The following is a 25,219-nucleotide window of genomic DNA, read 5'->3' as shown; positions in this document are numbered from 1 at the left end:
GGGTCCTGGGATCGAGCCCCACATTGGGCTCCCTGCTCGGCGGGGAGCCTGCTTCTCCCTCTCCCACTCCCCCTGCTTGTGTTTCCTCTCTCGCTGTGTCTCTCTCTGTCAAATAAATAAATAAAATCTTAAAAAAAAAAAAAGAGAGGGAACACAAGCAGGGGGAGCCGCAGCAGAGGGAGAGGGAGAAGCAGGACCTGGGATCATGATCTGAGCCGAAGGCAGTCACTTCACCGACTGAGCCACCCAGGCTCCCTAAAGTGTGCCACCACGGGGCCATTCCTGCCCAATCCCGACAGACACCCAACAGGCTAGCATGTGCACATCCTGACTCCATGGAGCCCGGTTCCCCTCTCTCTTCTGACTCCTAATCTGCTTGTTGTCAAACAGCCTCCTTTTGGAATTGGCAGTAGTCTTGGCTCCTCATGGCTGGCTGGCCATGGCCAAAGGCTCACCGGTCCCCCAGCCGCACCCTCCAGACCCCCTGCACACAGCTCGGCACCATCCCAGTCCACTCGCCTCCCCGGGCCAGCACCTGTGTGCTGTGTCCTCCCTCGTCTTGCTGGGGAGCATCCTGCAGGATGCTGAGCTGATTGGTGAAGACCTCGCTGGCCTGAAACATCTTGATTCTTCCTCCCACTCGACTCAGACCTTGGGGTCAGCCATCCCTTTCCCCTGGAACCCAGGCCTTCTTCTTCCTGATCGTTCGGAATATGGCCTGGAAGCACTCGGGAGTCCCAGCTCCACAAACTTGTCTTCCCAGGACAAGCTGCGGGCTCCTGGCTACCCCCTACTATGATTTCTTGAACAACTTCCCTCCATTTCCCCTCTGCTCTCTCTGGGATTCTTGAACTGTTCTTCTGTTTTTTCTCCCTTCTCTCCCAGTTCTCACTTGTCTTTTTGCCTGACTTTCTAGATTTCTCCAACTTGAGTCTTCCAACTTCCTGCTGAAGTTTTAATGCCGGCTACCGTGCTAACTCCCAAGCCCTGTCTCGTTCTGTCTTCCTCCGTCACCTTCCTGTTGGCAGTGTGAGCAGAGCCTGCATGCCCCCCAAGAACGCTGGTGTCTCCAGGGGGCGGCCGGCAGCTGGGGGCAGGGTCCCCCAGGCCACTCTGTCCTTGTTTCTCCTCCATCGGCGGATGCTGCCTCCCCTCCCAAGACCTCCAGAGGGAGGGACATGTGTATGGGGCCTGGGAGCAGAAAGGCACCCAGCTCATCTGAAGACCTCTCCACGGCGACTGATGGGGTCAGGGGGTGCTTTGAGGAACACATATATGTGGCTGCATGACCTCCAGAAGCGCATCCCGGAGCAGACCAGGCTATGTCACCACCAAATTATTTTCCCTTCGCCCGGCTCGGATGCCCTATCCTCCAGTTTTGACTTCTCCCTACCCCAGCTCCCTCCTGAGCCCCCTTCTCAGCGCTTACCCCCTGCTCCCTTTTGTTTCTCCCTCTCCTTCCTCCAGCTCACCCAAAGTGCAGCCCACCTGCCTCCGCCCTGGCTGGGGCCCCAGGAAGGGGGATCAGCATGCACCAAGGCCTGGCCCTGACAAAAGGCAGTGATGGTGAGTGCTGGGGGTGGTGCGAAGGGGGGACCTGAGGCTGGCCAGCTGGGCCTGGAGCACCAGTGGACATTTCTGTGGGGGAGATGGGGACAAGGCCTGTGGCCGGGTAACAAGGAGGGTGTGCCGGGATGTGTCCAGAAAGCACAGCGGATCTGCAGGTCCCTCCAGGTCCTCTGGGAACTTGGTCCCATGGGGAGGGAACAAGACATAAGTTATTATGAAGTAATTAAGACTCACGAGTGTTCAAGTGCACAAAAGAGAAGTCTGGGACCCTGAGAGAGGATCTTGGGCTGGATGTGACTTGGGGGGTCAGGAAAGACATTTTAGGCAGCGGCAACAAGGCAGGGAGGCGGGAGGGCCCTAATCAGAGGCACCTGTCAGGGCAGTCTGAGCGGGTGGGGAAAACTCACAGGAGGCTCAGGCGCCACATGGGGCAGGGGATGGGGTTCCCCGGTCAGGGGGAGAGGGGCTGGCAGGCAGAAGGGGCAGGCCGCTCACACACCCACCTAGGCAGCTGGCGTCCTCCGCCCCAGGTCCCCCAGCCAGTAAGGAACCCGGGCCGGGGTCCGCTGGGAGACAGGGGCAGACGTACCGGCTGAGGTCCAGCCTGCTCCCAGCCCATGCATCGTGTGAGAGCTCCTTCCCCCACCGCGGAGAACAGAAGACCCCGAACGGCAGCTGCAGGGAGGGCCGCTGGGGCAGGGTGGCTCTGGAGGTGGAGACGCAGGGCAGGGCGCCCGGCGCCCCGGGACCAACAGGGTCCTCTGGCCGGCGGAAACCAGCCCAAGCCGGGAAGCTCCTCCGCCCACGTGGCCGAAGCTCGGGCTCGGGCAGCCCCCACCCCAGGGCGCCCACCCGGGGCCGGGCGCGCGCGGGCCCGAGCCGCGGGAGGGTCCGCGAGCTGAGGGTTGGGGGGGCGGCGCCGGGGGCCCCCGCGGGCACCTACCTGCGGCCGCGCCCGCGCCCCGCGTCCCGCCACGTGATCGCGCCCCGCCCCGCGCGCGCGTGCGCCCTGCCTGCGCCCCATTGTTGGCCGCGCGCGCGTCACGGGGCGGGGCGGGGCGGGGCGGCCGGAGGAGGGCGGCGGGCGGGCGGGAGGGAAGCAGCGTCCGCGCCGCCGCCGCCGCCGCCGAGCCCCCGCCGCCGAGGAGCAAGCAGAGTCGCGCCGCCGCCCCGCCGCCCGCGGCCCGAGCAGCCCCGCGCCGCCGCCCCGCCCCGCCGCGCCCGCCCCGCCGCTGGATGCCGGCGGCCGGCGGCCCAGCTCTCAGAGGCGGAGCGCGGCGGCGCGGGCGGCGGCGGCGGCGGCGCGGGCGGCCGGCGGCCGAGAGGCGGGGGCGCGGGCCCGAGCGCTAGCGCCGCCATGCCCGGTTCCACCGGCCAGCCCGACGGCGGCGGCGGCGACCCCAGCCCGCGGCCCCCGCCACCGCCGCCTCCGCCGCCCCTGCCCGAGGGCGCGGAGGAGGAGGCCGCGCCCGACGACGCGGCCGCCGCCGCCGCGCTGCGCCTGGCGCTGGACCAGCTCTCGGGGCTGGGGCTGGGGGGCGCGGGCGGCCCGGACGAGGAGGGGGCGGCCGCGGGCGGCGGGGACGGCGCGGCGGCGGTGGCGGCGGGCGGCGCGGACGGCGGGGCGGCGGCGGAGCCCGCGCCCCCCGACGGGCCGGAGGCGGGCGCGCCCGCGGTGGCCGAGGCCGTGGCGCCGGCCTCGCTGGCGCTGCTGGAGCCCGACGTGAGCCCGCCGCCGCCGCCGCCGCCTCCCCGGCAGTCGCCGCCCGACGTGTTCGCCGGCTTCGCGCCCCACCCCGCGGCCCTGGGCCCTCCGACGCTGCTGGCCGAGCAGATGAGCGTGATCGGCAGCCGCAAGAAGAGTGTGAACATGACCGAGTGCGTGCCCGTGCCCAGCTCCGAGCACGTCGCCGAGATCGTGGGTCGCCAGGGTGAGTGGCCGCCGTCTGGGGCGCTACTCCCGGGGTCCCCGCGTCGCGCGCCCTGGGGAGGGGGCCGCCCCAGCCCAGCTCGAGGCCGGACGCCAGATGCTGGCCACGCCCCGCGTGGGCCCCGGCCTCGGTGGCCGCCTGTGCGCCTTTGTCCTGCCGCGGGCCGCGCGAGAAAGTTGGGCGCAGCCCGCGCTCCTCCCCTCCACGCTCAGGCCCGCCGCTGCCTTTGTCTGGGCGCCTCCAGCCGGGTCAAGCCCCTCTGTGCGGCGCCTCTGCCCAGGCCCTGGGCCACCTGCTTTGGCATCCCGAGAACCAGGGGGCAGGGCTGGGCGGTGGGCGATCGACACCCGAAGCAGGCACGGGGCGGGGCTCGCTGAGGCTTGGGGGTGGCTCGGGGGCGGGGCAGGGGGGCTCAGGCAGGGTCAAGAGAGAAGTTTGGCGTACAAAGAGGGTGCATATCTCCACTTGTCAGCCTGGGGGCCCTACTGGGGGTGGGGGGAGCACAGGATGAGAGAGGATCCCCACCCCGCTCTCAGCCCCGAGTCGGGGATTTGGGGACATGCTTAAGGACCAGCTGTAAAAGCCCTCCTGAGGTCCAAGCTCCTAGCCTCCCCCCAGCAGGCCCGGGCTGTGGGGGTCCGGCAGCAGCTTTGTCAGAGTCCCTGTGGCCGCCCCATTGTTCTCTTTGTTAGAGAGCCAGTCTGAGATTTGCAGGGTGACATCAGGCCGGCCGCAGCTCATTGGCCCTGGAGCTGGAGCTGCAGGGCGGGCAGGCAGGAGGGTGGTGGGCAGTGCTCCTCCGGACACACGCCCACCTACCCTTTTAGCCAGCTGCCCCCAGGCCCAACTTTCCCCTGCCTTCTGCCTGCCCCTCCCTGTTCTCCACTCCCTGCTTGAGGCCAGGTTCTAGAACTTGGGGTGGGGTCTGGGCGGGGCTTGAGGTGGAGCTGCAGGACACTCAGGCTGGCCTTTGGGGACTCAGTAACAGGAGCCAGAGATGGGGGGGGGGGCTTGAACTGCAAGGTGACTTGTCATCTTTGCCACCTTGCGGCCGGAGGGGTGTGCGGAGGACCACAGGGATGCTCCAGACACTGCCCTCAGAGTTTTGGGCAGGAGGGGTGGTTTGGCCAGTGAGTCCTCTGGCTTTGGGTGCAGGTGCAGCCGATCATGTCCTCCTCCCCCCATCTGGACACCGGGAGGGCCAGGTGTAGTGCTGGGCTGAGGGCCCAGGAGTTGGGACCAGGGGAGGGGGGACAGGTGGTCCTCTGAGCCCTGTCTGCTGCCTCCCACGAGCAGGCACAGCAGGACTCCAGGCCTGACCGGTCTCCTCCACCTGCCACAGCCCCTTACCTGCCCCAGTCGCCTGCACCTGCATTGGGACGTATAACAGGACCGCTGCTGTGTGCGTAGCGTGCAGACGCTGGCCCAGGGCAGGGGGACAGCCGTGGAAAGGCAGCCTGGGGGCTGTTGTCCAGAGGCACTAGGCTGATCTGCCGGCTGGCGGAGTGCGGAGCAGGAGGGCGTGTTCCTGTGCGTATTCTGACAGCCGCGGGTCCTTCAGAGAGGCTGAGTCCAGCCCACTGGTGGCAGGAGCCAAGCAGAGGGTGTCTGGTTGTGGAGGAGCGGGCTTGGGGGGGTCAGCCCCCACCCCGACCTCCTGGGGGTGCTTTTTTGGCACCCATTTATTGGGTGCCAGCCTGGGGTCTTGCTGGTGGTAGAAAGGAAGGCAGGCTGTGGGGGGTGCAGACGGGGCTGGCCCTGTGACCCTGGGCAAATGAGATCTCCTCTCTGTGATGGGGGCACAGCACCTCCCTCGGGCGCTTTTGTGAGGATTCTCCAGCAAGAGGGATCTAATCCCAGCCCCGGGCTGGTGCACAGTAGCACCCTGTAAGTGGGTGCGGGGTCCTGGGGAGGGAAGCATGAACGCCAGGACAGGTTGGCCCTTTTGGCAGCCCTTGACTCTCTCAGCTCTAGGACCATCTGTGGCGCCCATCTTCTCCCACCCAGGTGTTAAGCTCAGCCTGGAAAACTCTTTGTGCCCCAATCCTGACCCCTCCCTTCCTCCGGTCACTCGTCCAGTCTCCCACCTTGGGGGTTCCTGGACATCAAGCCTGTCCCTTCTAAGCGTCCTGGCTCTCACCGGGGCAGAAGGCACAGCTTGTTGTGAACTCCTCTGTCAAACCCTAACTCCAGGGCCACTCCATCCCCTAGAGGGCAGGCCAGAGTCCCCCAGACCTGGGGTCTACCCTTTCCCTGATGCTTGCTCGCTCGCTGTTCTCTGAGCTGGTTTTTCCATCCTCGAATGGGTCCCTACACCGCCTGGGCACAGGATAGGTGATTACAACCTCTGGGAGTTCTCTCTCCTCCCTGAGGCTGAGTGGCGGGGAAGGTGCCCTGCATGGGAGCCTCAGAAGATCCCTCAGGGAAGGTCGTCTGTAGCTTCTGGTCACAGGAGGCAGGGACATGGCCAGAACTGGGTCGGCAGGGCTGGGGTTTGAACCTCAGTCCCTCTGGCTCTGTGTGCGCTGCAGGGAACAGAGGTGGCTCAGGAGAGGACTTCCTACCTTCCAAAGCTCCAGGATTGGGGAGTCGGCCCCACTTTACAGACAGGAAAAGTGGAGACTCCGAAAAGTGTCCGCCAAGGTCACCTGGGAGGCTGGTGCCCACTTGCCCTGGGTGTGACCTTGGGCCCAGTCCTCCTGAGTCTCCCGTTAGCGTGCACCCTTGCTGGGGGTGTCTGTGTGGGGCTGGGCGGGGTCGTGAGCACCTGCCTGCTGCCTGGAGGTCTGGGTCAGGAGCAAGTGAGTGAAGGATGGCGGTGGTGGGCCTGTGCTGGCAGGCACCTGGGGTCCCTCTGTCTCTGCTGCTCTCAGGGGAGGGCCGGTGCGCTCGGACTGGCCCCCCCTCAGCTGGGGGAAGCCTGCTGCGCTCACGGCTCTCCCTCGCTGACCCTGTGCCTGGCCCCCCTCCTGCGGGCCTTGGGTGCCTTTTCGGGCAGCTGGGGAACACCACAGGGCCACCAGCAGGGTCCAGGCCCTGGTGTTCCTATTTAGCCACTGTGAGTCTGGGTTGGGGGGTCCCTTATGTTGGCAAGCATAGACCTTCCCTGTGTCTGTGGGGGGGTCTCCGTGCCCACAGGCCCGCCCTGCTGTGATGTGGCCCAGCCAGGACTGCAGCCCAGTTTGGCCCCGCTTTGGGGACAGCACCCCACTGGGTTTGGGGCAGTGGTTATTGTGAGGATTTGTCCCAGCCCTGTCCTGCATCCAGATCTCTGTGCCCTCAGCTAGGAGCCCTCTCCTGGCATGCATCCTTCCAAGGGTGAGCCCTTCTGCTCCCCCTCATGGCTTTGAGGTTTTGTTGATAAGTGTAGCCCGTGGTTACTGTGTGGGGTTCCTGGGGGCAGTGCCTGGAGCTCCCGAGTTCCTGAGTGCCCAGCACACGGGGGTCAGGACCCCAGAATGAAGTCATATGAGTGATGGGACCAGGCTCCACATGGGGACCCAAGGCACCCCCATTTGAGGGGAGGGTCCAGCTGCAGAGAGGAGGGAGTTGACCAAATGGGGGGTAGTCAGCCCCATTCCCAGGCACACCTGCTTGAGTTGGAGTCCTGGTGGCCAGGCCCAGGGGTCTGCCTTTCAGCCTGTCGCCAGCGATAAGTGGTAATCTCAGGGTTCCCCGCAAGCATGGGGCTTGACCCCTGACCTCACCCACTGTTGCGTCTCTGGCTCATCCCCACCAGGGCAGGTGTGTGGCCCGGTTCACTCTCACCACCCCCATTTCCCGGACCTGCAGTCCCACCCCCTCTCAAACTCCGCCACTTCCTAGGGTCGGGGTATGGGTGGGGCTCGGGTCGATGGGCATCACAGCCAAAATGCAGTCAGTGAATTAGTCTCCTCTGGGCCCTGGAAGGCTCCACCCAGGGCCACCCTGCGGGAGGGGGCAGGACGGGGGCCAGTTCCATGTGACTGGGAACAAGGGTGCACCCCTGGGTTTCATCCCCCGCCCTTTCTCCTGGCCTTGGCTCCCTGTCCCCCACATGGACCTGCGGGGAGCGAACACTTCAGGTGAGGTGAGGGTCCCCCGCCAATTGCCTTCGAGGGTCATGACGGCAGCGCACCTGCCTGGGGTGCCGGGTCTGGGCCCTTCTCTTCCTGGGGAGGAAACAGAGGTGCAGGACAGGGCTTCGAGTGGCCAGGTCATCCCAGCACACTGGCCCTTTCTTACAGCCCTCCGGCCTCGGGGAGTTAGGGAAGTCACACAGGAGGAACTGAGAAGCGTGTGCAGGGGCCCCAGGCTAGTCCACATGGGCTTCCTGGAAGAAGGGGCGCTGGGCTGTAACTTGATGCAGAGAAGGGGTGCAGGCACGGTTGCAGATGGGAAAGGTCGTGGGGGGGGGGCAGTGAGGTCAGGGCAGGGGAGCTGCAGGAGAGGGAAGGACTGACTTGTGACTTGAAAGCTTTCCCACCAGCTGCCAAGTGGGGAGGGAGCCAACCCGGCAGAAGGGGAGGCAGCTCCGGGTCAGGGTGGGTTTGGGGGGGTGCCCAGTGAGACGACGCTGCCACCCACAGGGAGGACACCGGGTGGGCGGGGGGCGGGGGCAGCGGCTCAGGGCCCAGGAGATGCAATGGAAGCCGCCGTGCCCCACGCTCCACCCTCCCTGGGGCTTTCTGACCTCAGTTCGCGAGCTCGGCTCTGCTTTTGCTCAAAGCCCTGGATGGGGCTGCTGTCCTTGGGGTCAGGGTGAGGCTGCCCCCCACCCCCAGACGCCCCCTCCTGTCTCCCAGTGCTCCCTCCCGCCTAGCAGCCGAGCTGGTCCAGCTAACTTTGTATCTTCTGCTCCGGGAGAAGTTAGCAACACTGTTCTCTCTGTGCGGGCCTCTGTATTCGGAGAAACAATGTCCCTGTGTTGCTCCAGGCACCCCAGAGCTGGGGGTGGGTGGGGGGGCGTCTTCCAGACTCGTGGGCCAGACTCAAGATGTCTCAGAAGGCCCTGGGGGTGGGGGTGGGGGTATCAGACCCGCGGACCGGCACCCCCATCGAAGCCCCTGCGTCTAACCCCACCCCACACGCGGATCCCCCTGCATCCCCTCCACCAGGTCAGGGCCCCAGCCCAGCCAGTGACAAACCACAGAGCTGTGTCTACGAGCGTCCCCTCAGATGGGGGGCACCGTCAGGGCCTCTGGAGGTGACCTGAGTTAGGGTGCAGGAGACCTGGGCTCCCCTTGGGCTGGGGAGGGTCAGTTGGTCAGGAGAAAATCCTAGGTCGTTTCCACAGTCTGACCCTGGGCTGTCCTGCCCGTCGGCTGGGGAGTTGGTGTGAGGGGCGTGCATTCGCGTCCTAGGAGTGACCTACCACACTGGATGTCTGGAAACCATAGAAACGAACGCTCCCCCAGATCCAAGGGCGGGAGTACAAAGTCAGGGTGTCGGCAGGGCCACGCTCCCTCCAGAGGCTCTGGAGACCACCTGTGCTGTGGAGTTTTCCCGGCTTCTGGCGGCCGGCAGACCTGGTGTCCCCATCTGTGGCTCCGTTTTCACAGGGTTGTCTGCTCTGTGTCTTTGTGTCCCTTCTCCTGGAAGGACACCTGTCACTGGATTCAGGGCCACTCTACTCCAGTAACAACCTCCTGTTAACTAATTACACCTGTAAGACATTTTCAAATATGGTCCTGTTCACAAGTACCAGGTGGCCGTGAATTTCACTCTTCAGTCCACAATGGGTCCTCCTTGCCTTCTTGCCAAACCCACCACCACCTCCAAGTCTGAGACCGGAGAGGAAACGGAGAGCTGTGTGTTTGATAAAGCCCGGGGTGGGTAGGGCAGAGAAGTGGGGGCCCGTGTCCTCATTGTGTCTCCCCCCCCCCCACGACCCCAGGGTGCAAGATCAAGGCTCTGCGTGCTAAGACAAATACGTACATCAAGACGCCGGTGCGCGGGGAGGAGCCGGTGTTTATCGTGACTGGCCGCAAGGAGGACGTGGAGATGGCCAAGCGTGAGATCCTGTCCGCCGCCGAGCACTTCTCCGTGATCCGCGCCACGCGCAGCAAGGCCGGCGGGCTGCCCGGTGCTGCGCAGGGTCCGCCCAACCTGCCGGGACAGACCACCATCCAGGTGCGCGTGCCCTACCGCGTGGTGGGGCTGGTGGTGGGGCCCAAGGGCGCCACCATCAAGCGCATCCAGCAGCGGACGCACACGTACATCGTGACGCCCGGGCGCGACAAGGAGCCCGTGTTCGCCGTGACGGGCATGCCCGAGAATGTGGACCGGGCGCGCGAGGAGATCGAGGCGCACATCACGCTGCGCACGGGCGCCTTCACCGACGCGGGCCCCGACAGTGACTTCCATGCCAACGGCACTGACGTCTGTCTGGACCTGCTCGGAACGGCCGCCGGCCTCTGGGCCAAGGCCCCCAACCCTGGGCGGCGGCCCCCCGCGCCCACAGCCGGCCTCCGCGCGGATGGGACCCTGGGGGGCCCTGGGGGGCCCGAGGCCTTCTACGCGGGGGGCCGCGGGGGGCCGCCGGTGCCCGATGCGGGCCCTGCCAGCCCCTACGGAGGCTCGGGCAACGGGGGCTTCACCTTCGGCGGGGATGGCCCGGGGGCCCCGTCGGGGCCGCCCGCCCCCGAGGACTGTGACTTCGGCTTCGACTTCCTGGCGCTGGACCTGACCGTGCCCGCCGCGGCCACCATCTGGGCCCCCTTCGAGCGGGCTGCGCCGCTGCCGGCCTTCAGCAGCTGCTCGGCGGTCAACGGGGCCCCCGCGCCACCCGCCCCGGGCGCCCGGCGCAGCAGCGGGGCCGGCACGCCGCGCCACTCGCCCACGCTGCCCGAGCCCGGGGGCCTGGCCCTGGAGCTCCCGCTGGCCCGCCGCGGCGCCCCGGACCCGGTGGGCGCCCTGGCCTGGCGGCCGGCGCAGGGCACCCTGTCGTCCTTCTCCGGCGGCGCCGGCTTCTCCGCGGCCACCTCGCTACCCAGCGGTTCCTCGGCCTCTGCGTGTCCCCCCCTGGACTCCAGCGCCTCCGAGGGCGGCCGCAAGCCGCCAGCGGCCGCGTCATCGGCCGCCCCGCCCCCCGCCGCCGCCGCCCCCGCCCCGGCCTTGGCGCGGGAGTGCGTGGTGTGCTCCGAGGGCGAGGTGATGGCCGCGCTCGTGCCCTGCGGCCACAACCTCTTCTGCATGGACTGCGCCGTCCGCATCTGCGGCAAGAGCGAGCCCGAGTGCCCGGCCTGCCGCACGCCTGCCACCCAGGCCATTCATATCTTTTCCTAGCGGCTCGGCTGGCCGCCGCAGGCCCGGGGGGCGGCGCGGAGGGGGCGGCGCGGCGGGGGCGGCGGGGCCAGCCTTCACAGACGAGCTTTAACTTGGTCCCAGGCGTGGAGACGGCTGCCCGACGGCATCTCAGTTCTTAACAAATAAACAGTATTGAGTCGACAGGTTAAAATAAAACAGAGAGAAAAGGTCTGCTTGCACTTTTTATTTAAGACTCCCCGCCCCCCAGGGTGATCTTTTTAAGGAAAAAAAAAAATATATATATATATATACACACACACGATTTTTACAACTCCCCGTTGTCCTTTGGGACTTGGATTTCTGACTTGACAGCCCTGGCTTCGGAGGTGGCCGCAACCTCTGTGAATCCCCTCCAGGAGAATGGCGACATTTTTACTCCCTCTCGGGGGGGGGGGCTAACCTGTTACCCTTTTGTATGTCGGTGGAGGGCGGGACAGGCTGGAGGGGGCGGGGTGGGGGGGCAGGGGAGGACCCAACCAGAAATTTCTAACTTTTTGTTTTTAATTATTAATCCCCTTCTGCTGTGGTTTCTTTTGTCAGTTTTTAAATTTTTTTAAATTGTGTTTTTTTTAAACTTTTACTTTTTACCTCTTGTGTATATGTAGGGAATTTATAGGAAAATATGTACTTTATGGAATAAATTTTAAGAACTAAAATATATTTTATTTTAAATAAAGTAATGGACCTTTAATCTTACACAGCTAAATTACTGATTATATATTTGCTGAGCTGACTTAAGGGTTCAGAAAATTGTATCAAGAGTTTTATTTTTTGACTTCAAAGCCTTCTTAATAAAGTCTTTTTACTACATGTGAGCCCTTGGCGTGGTGTGGGGCGGGTGGGCATGGGAGAGGGAGGACCAGGGGAGGGGTGCTCAGAGCTAGCCCCCTCACCCCCTAATCTTCCAGATAAAGGAATTTGGACTCAGGATACCCCATGCCCAAGCCCAGGCTCTTCTAAAAGCCCGGCACTGTGCCTAGTTCCAGATGAGGCATTGGGTCTGGAGGGGAAGGTGGTGCAGCCAGACCTGCCCTTTTCTTGAGGCTCAGGTCCCCTACATTCCAGGGGCCAGACAACCATGGGGCCAGCTGTGGCCACTGTGGAGGGAGGGGTGCCAGGCTCTGTGGTGTGTTTGGGAGGGGACTCCCAGTCCCGTTGTGCAGAATGGGAAACTGAGGTCTGGAAATCCCACTCCCAGATGGGTTCTAACACCTCCCAGTCTCCGAAGGACATGTGAGTGATGACCACACATGCCCTCCCTCCCTCACCAGGTCTAGTTGGGAGCAGAGGACCATGCCCATGGGGCCACTGGACAATTCAGGGCGGGGTTGGCCCTGGAGTCAGGTCTGTGGGATTATGGGTTGAACCACCTGCAGTCAGCAGGTGCCACCAAAGTTCCCAAGGAGGGGAAGAAAGCTCTGGAGTGAGTGGAGGCATGGGACTGCTCCAGAGACAAGCTGGGGAGCCAGGGGCCCATAGGCTGCTGGCTTGAGTGGGCACTGAGGAGGGGTCTGCAGAACACAGCCTGCTAGGAAAACTAGGAAGGCATGGTGGAGCAACCGGGAGGGCCTCCAAGAGGAGACGAGGGGGTCAGGAAGACAGGTCAGGTGGGGCAACAGGAGGGGGCAGATGGATGGGGCACCCCATGGGCCTTGTCTACAGTGAGTGGTGGCCACGTCAGCCTCTCCAGCTGAGTAGCAGCCCCTGGAGGCTGCAGGACCTGGGGTGAGTCTCAAAGAGCCACACATACCTGGGGTTCCAGCCCACTCTGGCTGGAGTTACCCCATCTGTGAAACGAGGATACTCCACACTTCCAGCTCTGGTGAAGATCATGGGTGGAGCAGTTGAATCATGGCCCCGGAACCTGTGAATGGACCTTATTCGGAAAAAGGGCCTTTGCAGATATAATTAAGGATCTTGAGGTGAGCTCCTCCTAAATGAGGGTGGGCCCTAAGTCTAATGACAAGTGTCCTTATAAAAGACCTGGAGAGGGGGATTCAAGACTCAGACACAGAGAGAAAATGGAGGCAAGCCCAGCGGCGCCTGGAGCCCCCAGAAGCTGGAAGAGGCAGGGAGGACCTTCTCCTGGAGCCTCCAGAGGAAGCCAACAGTGGGGGAACAGATGCCTGTTGTTTTAAGCCACCGGCTTTGTGGCAATTTGTTACAGCAGGCCACGGGAACCAGTGCGGGTCTGTGGGCAACATGGAACCTGGGGTCTGGCCCACAGTTCAGTGGCGGGGGGGGGGTGGACACGGCTGCCGTGGCACCTGGTGAGCTGGGGTGAAGTTAGACCATAGCCCTCACCCTGCAGGAGGTTATGGAGGCAGTGGAGGTGAGTGTGGAGACCACCCCCCTGACATTTTGGACACAAAGAGAAAGAGAAAGCAGTCCCTTGAGGGGCTGAGGGGTCGAGGGAAAGACAGGACATCAAGGGGGTTGAAAGTCCTTGGGAAGGAGGTGGCGGCTGGAGTCCAAGCAAGGGGTTTCTGTAAGATGCAATGGGGGAGGGCCTGATCTGAGGACATTCTGTCTTAGAATGGTCCAGAAATGTCTGAGGGATGTGCTCGCTCCCTACTGAGGGGTTGTGAAGCCGATCATCAGGAGGCCAGAGTTGCTGGTGCCCTTGGGGAAAGCTGAGAGATGGCCAGAGGTGGACTCTCAAGCTGGCCATTTGAGGCCCTGGATCCAGCTGTGCCTGAAGGCAGACCATCCCAACCTCTCAGCTATGAGTGCCAGTAAACTCTCCTGTTTTGCTTAAGCCAGTGTAAGCTGGAGTAACTCAAATTCATAACCACCTACAGAGACCATATTCCTTTTTTTTTTTTTTTTTTTTATTTGAGAGAGAGAGAATGAGAGACAGAGAGCATGAGAGGGAGGAGGGTCAGAGGGAGAAGCAGACTTCCCGCCGAGCAGGGAGCCCGATGCGGGACTCGATCCCGGGACTCCAGGATCATGACCTGAGCCGAAGGCAGTCGCCCAACCAACTGAGCCACCCAGGCGCCCCCAGAGACCATATTCCTGGCCAGAGAGCTGGGGAGCATTTCCTGGGGCGAGAGGTGCTCAGCAAAAGCAAAGCAAATACCCTGTGCATTTAGCTTCTTCACAACTAGACACACTCAGGGAAGCCAAAGTCTGAGGCAAGTTTCCATTGCCCTTATTACTCGTCTCTCTTGGTTCATGGGCTCAGCACATCGAGGTGACCCTTGTCCAGTGTCTTCTGAGAAGGCCTTTATTCTGGGTCTCATCAGATTTCAGGGAGATGATGAAGGATAAGCCCATAGTTCTCCCATCTGTGAGATTGAGCCACGCACAAAGTGGGCTCAGTGTGGGAATGCTATGTCACCTGCATGACCATGTGTATCCCTGGCAAGTCCCTGGGACAGGAATGATATGTCACCTCATGCCCACCATGTGTAGGGAAAACCAGGAGCTCTAGAGACAGACATCGAAGTCCCATCCTGGCCGACCACTTTCCTGCTTCATGCCCCTGGGCATGTTATCTCCCTGGCCTCAGTTTTCTTATCTTAATCATCTGCAGCTGAGTACAAAGCCTGGCAGATGTTAAATGCTGGTCTGTAGTAGTCCCCACCCTCCATCTCTGCCCTCAGCTGAATACACTCTGGAGGGGATCAATTCAGATATAACCCTTTGAGGCCAGGAAAATCCCAACAAACTGAACAGGAGAAGAACAAACAGTGCCTGGAAACTGGAAGATGCTCAGTATTTGTTGGGTGGATGGATGAATAGGTAGATGGTGAGTGAATGTATGAATAGATGATGGATAGTGAATAGATGATGGATAGTGAATGGATGATGGATGGATGGATGGATGGATGATAGATGGATAATGGGTGGATGATGGATGGATGGATGGGTAATGGATGGATGGATGATGGATGGACAGATGGATGGATGGATGATGGATAATGGGTGGTGATGGATGGATGGATGATGGAGGATGGATGGATGGATGATGGATAGATGGGTAATGGATGGATGGATGATGGATGGATGATGGATGGATGGATGATGAATAGATGGGTAATGGATGGATGGATGATGGATGGATGGATGGACGATGGACGGACAGATGGTTGGATGGATGGATGATGGCTAATGGGTGGATGATGGATGGATGGATGGATGGGTGGATGATGGATGGATGGATGATGGATAGATGGGTAATGGGTGGATGGATGATGAATGGATGGATGGACGGACAGATGATGGATAGATGGTTAATGGATGGATGGATGATGAATGGATGGATGCACGGACAGATGGTTGGACGGATGGTTGATGGGTAATGGGTGGATGATGGATGGATGGATGGATGGATGATGGATAGATGGGTAATGGATGGATGGATGATGGATGGATGGATGATGGATGGATGGATGGATGATGGATAGATGGGTAATGGATGGATGGATGATGGATGGACAGATGGTTGGATGGATGGTTGATGGATAATGGGTGGATGATGGATAGATGGATGGATGGATGGATGGATGACGGACGGACAGATGGTTGGATGGGTGGATGATGGATGGATGGATGGATGATGGAAGGATGGATGGATGATGGATGGATGCATAATGGATGGATGGATGACAGATGGATGGATGGATGATGGATGGATGATGGACAGACAGATGGTTGGATGGATGGATAATAAGTGGATAATGGATGGATGGATGATGGATGGATGGATGGATGGATGGATGGATGAGTGAATGATGGATGGGTGAATGATGGATGGGTGGATGATGGATGGATGGTAATGGATGATGGATGGATAGATGGATGGATGGATGATGGGTTGATGGATGGATGATGGATGGATGATGCGTGGATAAGTCAGAACTTCAGAGGAGGAGAGATGAATTCTAATTGGAAATTCAGGGGAAGGTTAGATAGAGGGGTTGATTGGCTGGGGGGGACAGTGTGGCAAAGACTTGGAAGTGATATGGGATCACTGGTCACATTCAGGGAACAAAGAGTAGTCAGAGGGACAGGTTAAACTAATAGGATACAAGGTTGAAATGCTTAATTGGAACATGGCCTTGGAACTCCTTCCATCTCATCCACCCCAGTCAGGTCTTTCAGGGCAGCCCCCATTTTTGCTACAGCCTGCCTCGTCCCTGGAGCCTCCCCTATACAAGGGGAAAGCCACACCAGCCCCTGCTGGCCTTCAGTGGATGGCTGATGGCTCCTACATTGGCTGACGGCTCCTACATTGAACAGCATCACTCTAGAATGTTCCAGTCCAGCATCGTCTAATAATGGGACCATGATGGGAATGTTCTAGATCTGCACTCTCCATTACAAGATCTGCCAGCCGCACCAAGTGATTGGACATCTGAAATGTGGCTTGTGCAATTCAGAAACCAAACTTTTAATTTTGTTTTAATTAAATTTAAATAGCCACAGACAAAAAAGGGAAAGCATCTAGGGAAAGTACTTGGCTATGCAAACTTTGAAATACTTTTAGTCCAGGGAAGCAGGAAGGCCAGAGTGCCTAGAAATTGTGGTAGTGTGTGTGTGCAGAGGTCCTGATCAGAGTGTCCCTAAAACAACAAAGGCCACGGAGGAGGGGGTGACCCTGGGTTCCCAGGGGGCCCGGCGTCCTCACAAGGTCCTCACGAGGGGGAGGCAGAGGGTGGGAGTCCCAGAGATGGGCAGACCCCGCACTGCTGGCGGTGAGGATGGAGGGGGGGGCCACGGGCCAGGAAAAGGCAGGAGCTGGGTCTCCCTGGGGCCCTGGGAGGGGACAAGCCCTGCCCACGCTGGGGTTTTAGGACTTCTGAACCCAGATTGTCAGAGAGTCAGTGTGAGTGGTTTAAGCGGCCAAGTTTATGGTGAGTTGTGCAGTACTCCCAGGAGACTCGCATGGCTGGGGTAGAGTTACCCCAAACCCTTGCAGACACGGCTGACCCTATGGCCTGCCTGCACAGGGAAAAAGAAAAAATGAGCCAAAACATCTTGTGGTGTCAGGAAGTAAGTACATGCTCAAGAAGCCCACAAGGATAGGGCGAGTCCAAGGGACACAGGAGCTGCCATCTGAAAGAGCTCCCAGTGGCCAGAGCTGAAGCATGTCACCCCTGAAAATACAGGACACCCAGTGAATTTGAGCCTCAGTAAACAACGGATCTTGTTTAATATCTCACAGATTTTGCATGGGACCTCCTTCTTCCTAACAATGATTGGTTACTTACCTGAAATTCAGATTTAACCGGACGTATCTTTATTTGCTGAATTTGGTAAGAAGTGGAGCTGGAAGAGAGAGCAATCCACTGATTCACAGGGAGACGCGTGTACCGGAGAGCTCTATCCCCTGGCTCTGAAATTCTGCCTGGCAGGGCGCCTGGGTGGCTCAGTTGGTTAAGCGACTGCCTTCGGCTCAGGTCATGATCCTGGAGTCCCGGGATTGAGTCCCGCATCGGGCTCCCTGCTCGGCAGGGAGTCTGCTTCTCCCTCTGACCCTCCTCCCTCTCATGCTCTCTGTCTCTCATTGTCTCTCTCGCAAATAAATTTTAAAAATCTTAAAAAAAAAAAAAAAAATTCCGCCTGGCAGGTAAAGGTGAGGCCAAGCTAACGGGACATGGGTTGGGAACATGAACCAGAGTTAAGTGCACAATTTATTGATACACACTGAGGCCTGTTTCTTGCCATAACCAGGAGTGGGTGGGCACGAAGCTGAAAGCCCCCCAGCGCACTTGCCCCGGGGGACCCCCTGCACCAGCCCCAGTACGGGCCCCGCCCACACCAGGTGGGAGCGGAGCAGCCGGTCCTCTGTCGCCACCGCGCGGCCGAGACTGCACATGACGCCCTGCCCTCAGCGGCGTGGAGCCCGGCGCTCCTCACCGTCTGTGTTAAGCGGACACCATTGTCCTTCAGCCCCGGGCTGTGGGCTCCCGTAGGGCACAAGCGGGCCTCCCTTTCTCACCTCTCTCCACTGACCGGCCCCGGCCCAGCGGCTCAGCGCCGGCACACAGGAGGCGCTCCCAAAATGTTTGTTGATTGAGTAAATGACAGGGCGCCGCAAAGCACTGATTTTCCTTTTACTCACACCAGATCTGGCCTAGTCCGGTGTTGGAGGGGACACAGGGCAACCTGAACACCCCCTGTCCGTGAGAATTTTGCCACCGTCCCCAGCAGCAGAAAGCACTCCAGTTCATTGGCTTGTTGTTGTTGTTGTTTTCAATTAAATAGCGTTTTTCTCCTCGGTGGTGGTGGGCGTCCTTACCATCCTCCAGTATCTTGGAGGGTGGATTGAGGGAGGCAGGCGATCAGGTGAGGAGGCAGAACGAGGTCCCATGGTGAAGGACACAGGCGGCCAGGCGACAGATGTCTGACTGTCAAAGTACATCTCACTGGGGAGCCTGGGTGGCTCAGGGGGTGGAGCGTCTGCCTGCGGCTCAGGTCGTGATCGCGGAGTCCTGGGATAGGGTCCCGCATCGGATCCCTGCTCAGTGGGGATCCTGCTTCTCCCTCTCCCTCTGCCGCCCCCCCTGCTTGTGCATGCGCTCTCTCACCCTCTCAAATACATAAATAAAATCTTTTAAAAGAATACATCTCATTATTCTCCCGTCTGCAAAGAGAAGTTGAGATTTGTCAGCGGAGAAAACCTCACCTATTTCCGTGGATTGAGAGCTCGAAACCGTTTTCAACTACCTCAGGCAGGTGATGAAGGTCAACATCAGTCCTAACCATCCTACTGAGAGCACAGACCTTCGGTGTGATTGGGTCAGAAAGGCTCTTTACTTCTGTGACTTTCCTCCCCAAGACTTGTAACCCATAACCATGAGAAAGACAGCAAATCTCAATTGAGGGGTGTCCTACAAAATACCCAACCAGTGCTCCCCACGACTGCCCAGGAGTTCCCAAACAAGGCAAGTCTGAGCAAATGTCTCAGCCCATAAGGGCGTAAGGAGACATGACAACTGAATGTCATGTGGGGCCTTGTGGGGTCCTGCACCATCTCTAAGCACACAGCTCAGTGGCGTGAAGCACACTCACACCGTCCTGTGACCACCCCCACCCTCCATTTCCAGAATTTTCCATCTCCCCACATGGAGACTCTGTCCCCACAAAGCACGGACTCCCCACCCCCTGCCCCAGTCCTGGCTCCCACCCTCTCCTCTCTGTCTGTGTGGACGGGACTCCTCCGGGGATCTCCTGGGAGTGGGGTCCTGCGGGATGTGTCCTTCTGGGTCTGGCTCCTCTCGCTGAGCCCGGTGTCCTCGGGGTCCCTCCATGTTGTGGCAGGTGGCAGGATGTCCTTGGTGTACTCACCATCCATCACCATAGGGCATGATTATGATGCTATTGATGATATTCCCTATACTGTACTTTTGATCTTCATGAATTATTTTATTCAGAATGTCTTTTTTTTTTAAAGATTTTATTTATTTATTTGATAGAGAGAATGAGATAGAGAGAGCACGAGAGGGGGAGGGTCAGAGGGAGAAGCAGACTCCCTGCCGAGCAGGGAGCCCGATGCGGGACTCGATCCAGGGACTCCAGGATCATGACCTGAGCCGAAGGCAGTCGCTTAACCAACTGAGCCACCCAGGCACCCTGTCTTTTTTTTTTTTAAGATTTTATTTATTTATTCATAAGAGACAGAGACAGAGAGAGAGAGGCGGGCTCCTGATGCGGGACTCGATCCCAGCACCCTGGGATCATGACCTGAGCCGAAGGCAGATGCTTAACGACTGAGCCACCCAGGCGCCCCCTTCATGAATTATTTTATAACTGCAAGTTTGTAGCTCTCAACCCCCCTCGTGGGCTTCGCCCATCCCCCATCTGCCCTCTGGCAGCCACCATTCTGTTCTCTGTGGTTGAGAATCTGTTTGTTGATGGTGTTTTTTAGACACCACATATGAGTGGGCTCGTGTGGTATTTGTCTCTCTCTGACTTATTTCACTTAGCATAATGCCCTCTAGGTTCATCCACGTTGTTGCAAATGGCAAGATTTCATTCTTTTTGATGGCTGAGTAATATTCCATTGTGTATATATAACATCACCGTTATCCGTTCATCAGTTGATGGACATTAGGACTCTTTCCACAGTGGGGCTACAGTACATAATGCTGCTGTAAACATTGGGGTGCATGTGCCCCTTTGAATTGGTGTTTTTGTATTCTGGGGATAAATACCCAGTAGTGCAATTGCTGGGTCGTATGGTAGCTTTATTATCAACTTTTTGGGGAACTTCCATACTGTTTTCCAGAGTGGCTGCACCAGCTTGCATTCCCACCAACAGTGTAGGAGGGTTCCCCTTTCTCCACAACCTCGCCAACAGTTGTTGTTCCCTGACTTGTTAATTTTAGCCGTTCTGACCGGTGTGAGGTGGTATCTCGTTGTGGTTTTGGATTTGTATTTCCCTGATGTCAAGTGATGTGGAGCATCTTTTCATGTGTCTGTTGGCCCCCTGTATGCCTTCTTTGGAGAAGTGTCTGTTCATGTCTTCTGCCCATTTTTAATTGGATTATTTGGTTTGGGGCATTGAGTTAAGTCAGCCCTTAAGAATTTCCTTCTTTTTGAGACTGAATAACACTCCAGTGTATGGATGGACACATTTTGCTTAGCCATTCATCTGTCGATGGACACTGGGGAAATACCAGTCTTGGAAAGCAGGTGGAGCGTGGAGCTCACCATGTCACGGGATTCAGTGTACCTGGGAGAGGTTTTTCTTGCTGAGCATGGTCTCCTGTGACTCGCTGCAGCCTGGAGCGGTGGGGTCTGCATTCACCCGGGGTCCAGATGCGCTTATTGCAGGTGCTGGTGGCTGCCAATGGGCCGAGGCTGCAGAGAAGACAGTGTGTGTGGGGGGGGGGACTCACGGCTGAGACTCCCACTGTGCCCCACACCTGGTGTACCTCCGGCTGGTGTTTTCTGCCCTGGGGGGGGAGGTCCGGGGTCACTGCAGCCTGACACGACCACAGAATGCAATGTCCTGCTCTATGGGTTTGTCTCTTTTTCCCTAAGCTGTTAGAACAGAGTCTCTCCCCGCTACACCAAGGTCATTTGGGGCCAGTCACTGCCTGGGGGGGTCCCAGGCACTGGGGGTGCTGAGCAGCATCCCAGCCCCACCCCTCGATGCCAGGACACTCCCTTTCCCCTCCTGACAGTGTCTCTAAGGTCTCCCCAGGGTGCAGACCCACCCCACCATCAGAACACTCTGTCCCCCCTTCACCCCCATTTCTGTTCCCGGCTCTGGGTTCCCCCTCAAAAGACACAGCAGTGAAGATTCGCCTGCAGGACCAGTGGGCTCAGGGAAGACCAGTCCTCCGCGGGGTCGGCTCGGTAAACTCCCATCTGGCCACAATGGCTCTGAAATCCGAACCTGTCCCACGAGCCCACCCGAGGGGAGGCCTCCGCTCACAGTGTCCCGACACTCAATTCCGGCTTATTCCAAGCAGCCCTTCAGAGGGACTATGTCCCACCTAACACAGCTCATACTTGATTCATGAAACTCTTTAGTGTGGGAAATGTCAAGTGTAAATCCTAGCAGGGAGGAGAGGAGAGGCGACACACAGGACCTGTGTAGACGACCAGTGGCTCCGGATCTCGGGCACTTGCACCTGCCGGAGGCCCACCCGCACCTGCCCACCGCCGGGGGCTCCACATTCCGACAGGACAAGGATGCTCAGCAGAACACATTAGAAACCTCAAATTGTGAACATGAATTTCTTTTTTTTTAAGATTTTATTTATTTGACAGAGAGAGCAAGAGAGCACAAGCAGGGGGAGGGGCAGAAGGAGTGGGAGAAGCAGACAGCCCGGTGAGCAGGAAGCCCGATGCGGGGTCCCAGGACCCCGGGATCATGACCTGAGCCGAAGGCAGACGCCTAACGACTGAGCCACCCAGGCGCCCCCAACATTACAATATTATTGAATATTCCCTAGGCTGTACTTTTCACCCCTGTGACTTACTTTATAACCGGAAGTTTGTACCTCTTAATCCCCTTCCCCTGTTTTGCCATTCCCTGCACACAATTTTGGTTTGGAACACCTATTTTAATTTTTTAAAAGTAATCTCTACACCCAACCTGGGGCTCAAACTCACAACCCCAAGATCAAGAGTCGCACACTCCTCCTTCCTTACTCCAATTTCACATTTTTCTTTTTACTCGAACCCACGCATGTGTGTTGAATTGTCCACAATGTTACCAGCTGGGGAAATTCGGGATCCCTCCCTCCCACCCACCCCTATCATAACCCTTGGCAACCATGAGTCTATCCTGCATTTCTAAAAAGCTGTCATTTCAAAAAGGTATCACGGGGCGCCTGGGTGGCTCAGTCTTTGGGCGTCTGCCTTCGGCTCAGGTCGTGATCCCGGGTTCCTGGGATTGAGCCCCGCATCAGGCTGCCCGCTCAGCGGGAGGCCTGCTTCTCTTTCTCCCACTTCCCCTGCTTGTGTTCCCTCTCTCGCTGTGTCTCTCTCTGTCAAATAAATAAATAAAATAAAATCTTTAACAAATTTAAAAAAATGTTGTATCAGGAGAATCTTGCGGTATGTGTGATCTGTTGGCATTGGCCTGTTTTCATTCAGCATCCTCATCGGGATTTTAGAACTTCCTCGTTTGGGAAGGGGGCAGGGTGGACCGGCCTATAGCCACCCACTCCTCCCCGCAGTTCCATATCGAGGTGACCCATGTGCCTCAGTGTCCTCATCTGTTAAGTGGGGAGAGGAGAGCCCCCGACCCCAAGGCGAGTTGCACGAATTGGAGCAGATGGGGAACCACATGCCCGCATCTAGGACCTGGACCCGGCAACGCTTTACGACGTCACACACGGTTGCCACGGCAGCAGCCAACCACGTCTTGCGCGGCCGTGCCGCCTGGCCCCTCCCCGCTTGCTGGTGATTGGAGGAGGCGTTGCATCACGCGCCCCCACAGGCCAATGGGGACGTGGTCCAGACAGGCCGGGCGCGGAGGATGCCAAGTTCCCCGCATCCTCCCGTTAACCGTGCTCTCCCCGGTTTTCTCTAAAAAAGAAAAAAAGCTCCGGCCCGGCATGCACTGGCTGCCATTTCCTGAAGCTCCACCCTTTGCAAACACCCACAAAGGGGAGGCTAATGACTTTATTTCTTGAGGTGCACAGTTACCCTGTTTGAAGAAGATTCCAGAAACTCGCAGCGTGGGGGCAGCGTGGGCACCTCGTCCCCTCCTGAAGTTCTCACCCACAGAATAAGAGCTGGCCCGGGAGGTCACGCAATTACTACGTTGTGTGGGCGGGTTATTTGCTGCGCCGGCGCGACTGGCGGAACACAGGTGGGGGCGGGTGCTCTAGGTGGGCACTGCCCAAGCGGGCAGGTACACACGCTGAGGGCGCTCGGTCGTTTTTCCCCAGAAACAGCCGTCTGGGCAGAAATGGGGCGGGTCCTCTGCATGTTTGGCAAGTGTACCAGTTAGCTGTTGCTGGGTGGTAACAAATCAGCCCCAAAGCAAGTGACTCGATGCAGCAATACACACTTGTCTTTTTCCTTCATCGTTTCTGCAGGTTAGGAACTCAGAAGCGGTTTGGCTGCCTGGTTCCGGCTCGGGGTCTCATGAGGTCCCGGTCAACACATGGGCCAGCTGGGGCTGACAGGTCTGAAGGCTCGGCTGGGGCTGGAGGACCCACTGGCAGGCTGTCCACAGGGGCTATTGGCAGAAGGCTCGCCCCGTGGGCCCCTGCCCAGCACTACCTGGGCATCCGCAGGGCACAGCAGTGCAGCCCACCCCCCAGCCTGCGACCCCAGAGACCGCCAAGCAGAAACCTACAGCTTTTATGGTAGAGCCTCTGAAGCCACAGACTGTCACTGTTGACATCCTATTGGTTACCGGGGCCAGCACTAGTCCCTGTAGACGGTCTACACAAGGGTGTGACTACCAGGACACTGGGACTGTGGGGGCCGTCTCGGAGGCTGCCCACAGAAGACCATCTGTTGGGAGGAAATGCACCAGGGCAAAGCAATATGACCACGGGATGTCATCATCCCTTTCCCCCTCTCCTGGACTCCCCTCTCTCCTTCGAGGTGCCTCGGCTGGCAGGGAGAGGTCATGCAGCTCAGGCCTGGCCAACAGGCCTCAACCTGGGACTTTTGCCAGGACCACCTTGTCACCATGCCGCAAGAGCCTGCTAATGAGTGAAGTCCAAACCACAGATGGTAGCACAAGAGATGGAGAAAGAGAAAAAGAGAGGGGCAGACGGAGACCCTACCTTCGTCTGAGCCCCACATCCAGCCTTGCCTGCAACCGTCTCTTCTGACCATTTCAGCATTAGGAGCCCATCCTTCATGTTGCTCCTAACAGTTAGGAGGGGTTTCTGTCCTTTGTAACACGATGCTATCAACAGATGAAGGGCACAGTCACAACGCGTCCACCACGCATGGACACGTCCCTCCGCCACGAGCAGGAGCGAGGCGCCCACACCCGCAGCCCCCGGGGACGGACCCCGAGCCCACGACGCTCAGGGAGGGAACCAGACACAGAAGGCCACGTGGGGTGTGAGTCCACGTGGGTGACACGTCCAGAACAGGCTCGTCCGCGGCCAGGAAGGGGGCTCATGGGGGCTGGGGGCTGGGGGAGGGTTGGGGTGATGGCTGATGGGGGTGAAGTTTCCTTTGGGCTGAGGGAATGTTCTGGAACTCGATAGAGGTGATGGTTGCACAACATTGTGAATACACTCAATGTCACTGAGTTGTGCACTTTAAAATGGCTAATTGCATGATACGTGAATTTCCATCAATAACAATAATGATAACAATAAAAGGACAGAAAGACCAGGATGTATGTGCCCAGTGTTTGCTCTCTCCCTCTGCCGGCTCCTCTCTCACCCACACTCCCTTCCTCCCAGATTCTCCAAGGGCTCTCCTAGTTCCTGCCCCTCTTTTACACAAAACAATTTCTCTTCCCACATCAGGCCACACCAAGGCATGTGACCTCCCTGACCCATCCACCGGCTCCCTCTGTCTCCTCCCCAGGCCCTGACCGGCAGCTCCCCTTCACCCCGTCCTTGCACCAGACCCTTATACCCGGGTGCAGAAATGCATCCAGGCCTGTGGTTGCAGGGGGGAACAGCAAGGTCACACTGATGGCTGCCTCCCTTTCTAGGGGGACATAAGTGTGCGTAAACAGAAAGAACCAGGTGAGTGGCTCCGTCCATGTGCAGTTTGTCACAAATAGGTGGCATCCATGCTTTACTTTTGGAATTGATAGTCGGTGAAAAGGAAAAGCCCTGTTTGGAGGGCGTCCAAGGCCCGGGTTCTGGTTCTGGCCCCAGGCAGTTACATCCTACTGGGAGCTCCCCCCACCCCCGCCCTGAAGACAGGTGCACCCGCAGGACATGGGGTCCTCAGCAGGGCTGTGAAGGATCCCGCGTGGTGCTGCCGCTCTGTCTGAGAGGCACCCCCACCCCCCCGTGGCCTCTCTCCCGATG

General features: G+C 59.0%; 1 protein-coding gene and 1 long non-coding RNA gene across 5 annotated transcripts in view; one reads left to right on the top strand and one right to left on the bottom strand.

Annotated features, from left to right (window-relative positions):
- LOC115945089 (uncharacterized) overlaps positions 1–2,557 on the bottom strand; it is a 5,383-nt gene extending 2,826 nt beyond the window's left edge. For all 4 annotated transcript variants that reach the window (XR_014147419.1, XR_014147406.1, XR_014147431.1 and 1 more), the window contains exon 1: positions 2,513–2,557. This is a non-coding gene — a long non-coding RNA (uncharacterized LOC115945089). The remainder of the gene's footprint in view (positions 1–2,512) is intronic.
- Positions 2,558–2,637: 80 nt separating this feature from the next.
- On the top strand, positions 2,638–11,595 carry MEX3D (mex-3 RNA binding family member D). The gene is made up of 2 exons (XM_081826776.1): positions 2,638–3,500; positions 9,376–11,595. The coding sequence occupies exons 1-2, from the start codon at positions 2,927–2,929 to the stop codon at positions 10,764–10,766; spliced, it is 1,965 nt and encodes a 654-aa protein (XP_081682902.1). The 5' UTR covers positions 2,638–2,926; the 3' UTR covers positions 10,767–11,595.
- Positions 11,596–25,219: the final 13,624 nt, after the last annotated feature.

Source organism: Leptonychotes weddellii, chromosome 1 (genome assembly GCF_054177405.1).
Source record: "Leptonychotes weddellii isolate Sample4059 chromosome 1, ASM5417740v2, whole genome shotgun sequence".
In the NCBI taxonomy this organism is placed as follows: domain Eukaryota; kingdom Metazoa; phylum Chordata; class Mammalia; order Carnivora; family Phocidae; genus Leptonychotes; species Leptonychotes weddellii.
The sequence above is the reverse complement of the archived record's forward strand: the minus strand, read 5'-3'. Positions and strand labels throughout refer to the sequence as shown.